This window comes from Vicia villosa, linkage group LG7, assembly GCF_029867415.1.
Source record: "Vicia villosa cultivar HV-30 ecotype Madison, WI linkage group LG7, Vvil1.0, whole genome shotgun sequence".
NCBI lineage: Eukaryota > Viridiplantae > Streptophyta > Magnoliopsida > Fabales > Fabaceae > Vicia > Vicia villosa.
The window spans coordinates 105062558-105068412 of NC_081186.1; the positions used below are offsets into that span (position 1 = coordinate 105062558).

Sequence of the window (5855 nt, forward strand, 5' to 3'; positions counted from 1 at the left end):
GCAGAGTTGCTTCGACCTCCAAATACCCGCACACGATCTCAAAGGCCCTTAAGAACGCCAAAGCGTTGGGATGAAGCTGAGACGGGCAGAGCCGCAACCAACTGAAGACACTCCGTTGCAAATGAGTGAACGGGAGACGGAGACCAGCCTCCTTAAAGACGAACTCATACATTGCGAAACGGGGGCCGGGAAATCGCGAGCAGACCCTCTGGTGAGATTTGGGCACAAAAGCCCCCCAAGAAGGCTCCTCGTCTTCGTCAAGGTCCTCGATGACGTTAAAGGCTTCTTTGGGGTGACTCGTGAAGCGCGATGCAATCATCCTCGGCTCTACAGCCACCCATTCATCAAGTGCCCTAGGGGAGGTCTCTACGACGGGAACGTCATCTTGCACGCCAACAGCTTCCTCCCCATCTGAAATGTCGAAGACGACATCATCCTTGTTCTCGTCGGCCATTTACCTGAAAAGCAGAGGAAACCGTGAATTCGACTGGTCAAATCCACCCTTCCACCGCAAGTCAAGTGAAAGGGCGAGGAAAAGGGACGAGGAGAACTCCCCCAATCATCAAGTGGCCGACGAGCTAAAGTGTTCTCCAAATATATACGCCGCACGCAGCGGAGGTCGGCGAATTCATGCCCTCACCAAGACGTGCAACCTCCACCGCTCGTGGCCTTCATACCACTCTCTAGCAATCCTAAGAGCTGGACGTCTCATTCAAACGTTCTAGCCCCGTTCACTCAAAACTCACTCGGCAAACGCACGAGAAAAACGGTGTATCTTTTAGGCTTACTCGGCTAATTAATAAACCTTCCTCGTCACGCTCATCAACCATGCTCGCCTCACTCAAAACTAATGCATAAAACTTAAACAAAAACATGAAGGAGACGAAGAACTTACTTGGAGGAAGCGAAGAGGATATGAACGAAACGAGGAGAAGAGCAATGAGCGGATCTTGAAGGCTTGGGAAATGTTAAGTACTAAATGAGTGACCTCCTCACTCCTTATATAGGGAAAGAAGGCCAAAGGGTGTCATGATGGCCTAGGCAGCCTAGGAGACGCCATCATTGCCTACACCCCAAAGACGGCTCCCTCCGCGAAAAGCTGCCACGCGTCCCAAGGATCTTGAGAACTCCAAAAGACGCCGTCTACTTTCATCCCTAGAAGCGGCGCAATAATGATTACTGCCTGTACAGCTGACACCTGTCAATCACGCTAATGAGTAACAACCAATAAGGTTAAAAATCAAGACAACGGGCGACCGACCTAAACCCTCGAGGAGCCAATGATTTGGAACCGTGCTCGGCTAAACCTCCTCGTTAAAGTCATCACCCTTATTAGGCTAATGACTTGGGGGGCTCCTGTTCTGGTCTGGGCCGAGCAGGCCCAACCCTTGATTACCAGCCGAGCAGGCCCACTTCCCTTGGGCCCAATTACTGAACAGATAGGGGCTGCCCGTCGCGAAGACCCTGGCCGAGCAGGCCCAAACCTTTGGGCCTACTTACTAGATAACCGTCAAGGAGTTATCCACGCACGAAGACCACGCGTCACGTCTCAGCGAAGGATTCGGTCAACCATCTCCGAACCCTACGCCATGTGCATCCAGAACGTGAGTCTCCTGCTGACTCAGCCCTAGCATGGGACGTTCTGGCAGTTCCCTAGCACGTGGGCCTCCAGTTGGATTTGGCCCAATTAGGGAACCTTGGCCCAGCGTTGGGGGCTATAAATACCCTCTTTCACTAGAGGGTCAGGTATTCTATTCTCAACTCTAAACCTCATTCTCTGATAGCTACTGACTTAAGCATCGGAGAACCTTGCAGGTACCCCCCCATCTTGCTCTTCAAGCCAGACATTACGCCTTGACGATTCTTCTGATCAGGTACGATCAGTTCGGATTTTTTTTAAAAGCCAACCGAACCAAACCAAACCGCACGATTTTTTCTCTTGCGGTTCGGATGATTTTTTTTGTCAAAACCGTCCAATCCGCACCGCGAACACCCCTAGATATATCTCTGCAATGATGTGCAGATGATATCGACTTCACACAATTATATACAATAATACATAAGTTTTAAATAGTAATAGATTATATGAATTTATTAAGAAATTGTTAAACAAAAGTATTAGTAATAATTTGTAATTAGACTTTTGAGATAAAAAGGAGACCCTACTATTAATACAGCTGGTTACAACACAAGTGAGAATCATATCAACAAGATTTTGCAAGATAATTTCTAATTAGACTTTTTTTTGTGTGATTAGTGACTTGACCTTTAATGAGATTTTATCCAAGACCCACGAAAATTCTTTGTGGATTTGATGTGATGTAGGAATTATTGAAATTAAAAGCATATAATAGTAAAAAAATGTAGAGAGATAATGAAAGTTGGGTGAATATATTTCTTCAATTAGTACTATATCTTACAATTGGTGCAATATAATCATAATACTTTGCACCATAGAATACAGAATCGGTCCTAAGATTTTACATTGAATATTTATAAACTTGAAAAAATATATATAATTGTTCAGAAGATTAGAAGCTGAAATAATATAAAGGAAAAAAATAAAAAATAAAAATAAAAAAGTAAAATGACTAATTTAATAGACTAAAAAATGTTCTACTAAATTAATAATGGCTTAATTATAATCCATGGGGTTGTTGGAATTAATTTTTTTCTATTCCTCTGAGCTTCAATTCAGGCGTAATGAAAGGTGATTAGAGTTCAATTTTCATTTGTGTTGCTTGATTTGAATCTGCATTGAAAAAAATAAATAAATTGGATTAATTATAAGGTCAAATTTTATGTTCCTAATGAAAATGATATTTCATTTATTTTTATTTTTTTTCTGGTTTTTTATTACCGTTGAAACTTGGTGAGTGTATTGGTGTTTCCCTGTTTGAAGTTTGGCCAAATCCCATCTGAACAATGGTGTTTAAGTCCTCTTCAGAAAATGTTAAAGGAAACTGAAAAATCATTAGAAAAATAAAATATTAATTAAGAAAAATTCAAAAACTAGAAGTGAAACAATCTGGTTTTCTATTACATCATCAATTAAATAATTGGTAAAAATTTTAAAATAATTTTTAAAAGATTCAACTCTTCAGCCGTCGTAATTTAAACATATGAAATATTACGATTATTTTTACATATTTCAGTTGAGTTATCCATCCGGTCGATAATTTATAGAAAAGTAATTAAAAAAATTTGTTACCTGAGATCCATTTTCATTAAATCCATTTAGTAAAGGTAAATGCATGCCAAGATTATGGCACAAAGAAGAATCCAATGAATCCACTAAGCAATGTGTCCCACTTCCATTAGGAATGTTACTATGAATAACTTGATTTTGTTGGGTTTGTGTCCCATAAAAAGATGGTGCTGAAGAATCTATTTGGAATATTGAGTTTTGCAATGAATTATTTGCTTGAAATATCTGAAATCAAAAAGAAAAAAAATCATTAAAAAATAAATATATAAAAAAAAAAGCAACAAAAGTTTGTTGAAAAAGCAAAGAGACTTGAAACTTACATCTTTTGATACAACAACACTTTCAATACTTGTGTTAACAGAAGACAATTTCATAGACAAAAACTGAAAAGAAAAATAAAATAACAATAACTTAATGAGCAAGAAAACAAAAAAAAATTAATTATTACATTTCATAATTGAGATCAATGCTTATTGGTGAAGAATTGATTACCTCAACTTGCCGTTGTAATGACTGAACATAATTTATAATTTCATCTAGCATAAGTGCTTTTCCAGTAACCTACAAAGAATAATCAATAATTTTATAGGCATAAGCTAAATTAGTAAAATGTACAAATTCTACTAACATGAAATTAAATTGATTTGTTTTGTAATATAATTTAGTACAACTTTTAAGTTTTGCTTGTATTACCTTATTGCAACCTGGTACGAGATCTTGAAGAAGTTTCATTCTTTCACTTATTTTCTCTCTGCGAACCTGTTTATTAACAAATTTATATAATGTTAACTCAACTGATCAGGTTCTGATCTAAATTTAACGATTAATGATATGCTGACTTTTGTGAATGCGAGAAATGCATATTAACAAAAAGCGGTAATTCTTACGCGTTCGGCAAGACTATGACTGTCAGTTGCTTGACCTCTTCTTGCTCTGACATGAATGTAATCTTTTAGAGGTTCAGGAGCTTTTGAGTTACTCTTGTTCTGTTTCTCTTCCTCTGCATTAGTAGCAACTTTTTTGGAATCTTCCTCTATATTCATGCCATCATTTTCATTTTTACCACCCTCATTTGACTTGCTTTTCTTTGCATTTAAGTCTTCACCACCCTAAAACAAAAAATAAAAATTATGAAATTCAGAAAATTCCCATCAGCATTAAAAAAAAGAAATTTGACTTAAAAAAATAGTGAAATTAAATTTCCCGTTGAGAAAAAACTGAAACAATTTAATCTGTATACGAACATATTAGTCTCGATCTTTAGACAAAAATTATATCTTTTTTAGAGACTAAATTGTGTCTTCCGAATTGTTGCGGTGACAAAAATGCGTCCGAATTCTTAAAAATTTGAAGCTTTAATGCTTTACCTTGGTAGGATTGGAAGAGTTTGAAGCTTTTCCTTTAAAAGAAGAGCTTTTTCTTTTCCTTGAATTCATGTCAAGTGAAGCTTTCACACCAATTTCGCCATTTGGAGTATTTTGCTCAGAGATTGTAGATTCTTCTTGAGAATTACCTACTTCAATTCCTTCATATTCTTGTTGCAATGGTGAATTCTTGTTCTCTATGTTAACCATTTGAGATCCAATTGTATTGAACGAAGGACTACTCGAAACTCTTGATAGTAATTTCGCTCCATTTTCCATTAAATTAACAGATCTTTGAGGTAATTCAACATTGTTCATAACCAATTGGTTATGGTTACTTCTATCATTGAAACTCTTGCTACCAAAGCAAGAGAATTTCGCAGCCCTTTGAACAAAACCAGGATCAGGTGAAAATCCAGGCATTGGTACAACGTTGTTGTTGAGCTTAGAATGTTGTTGTGAGATCTCACCAAAACTTCCCAATTTTCCAATCAATTCTCTCATCACAAGATTCTCGATCGGGGGCGATGCAGGAGATGAGACAATTGAACTGAGTGCTGAATCAAAGTTGAGATTTTGATCCGTTGACTTTTCCCAATTCGGGTTGAAAAAACAACCTTGGGATTGGTTTGAGGAAGAATTCAGTAGTGACGGTTGAACTTCCATGGATGAAGAAAGTGATTGCCATGTTGGCATTGGAGAATTTGAAGGATGAAGTGACTGTTCGAATCCTGCATTCATAAAAAACTGGTTTTCCATAGTGGAAATGGATAGGATTATGATGAATTGTATGAGACAGAACAAAATGAACTTAATTTTGAGGTTGTTTTTGTTTTGCTTATGTTTTTTTTCTTATGTCCTTGAAACAAGAATCAAAATTGGATTTTGATTGAAGTTGAGACTTGAGAGGAAAGAGTGTTAGGGGAAAAGAGAGAGAAAGGAAAGGGAGGGAAGGAAAAAGATTAGGCTATCATGGGGTTAAATAGAAATTTTGGGTTTACTATTTTTTTATGATAATAATTATATTATTACTAAAGGAACTTTAGTAAAGTGTGTCATACAGGTAAACTATAACTATAGAACTGTTGTTATTCAAAGTACATTGTTCTTAAGAATATTTAATAAAAAACTGAAAAGAATAGGATAATAATAAAATATTAAAAATAATAAAATATTAAAAATATTTTAATTTTTAAAAAAAATTGAATATCCTCTTAACATAATTGTGGAGGTTAATTTTTTGAATTGGGCAGAATCACGATAAATAGTAAAATTTTCTCTCA

At 36.6% G+C, this 5855-nt stretch overlaps 1 protein-coding gene across 1 annotated transcript; it reads right to left on the bottom strand.

The window, feature by feature from the left end:
- Positions 1–2364: 2364 nt before the first annotated feature.
- On the bottom strand, positions 2365–5539 carry LOC131618161 (transcription factor bHLH62-like). Its single transcript, XM_058889424.1, has 8 exons — positions 4576–5539; positions 4096–4317; positions 3902–3967; positions 3701–3769; positions 3529–3591; positions 3212–3433; positions 2861–2963; positions 2365–2752 (listed from the first exon to the last, which is right to left on the bottom strand). The coding sequence occupies exons 1-8, from the start codon at positions 5329–5331 to the stop codon at positions 2715–2717; spliced, it is 1539 nt and encodes a 512-aa protein (XP_058745407.1). The 5' UTR covers positions 5332–5539; the 3' UTR covers positions 2365–2714.
- Positions 5540–5855: the final 316 nt, after the last annotated feature.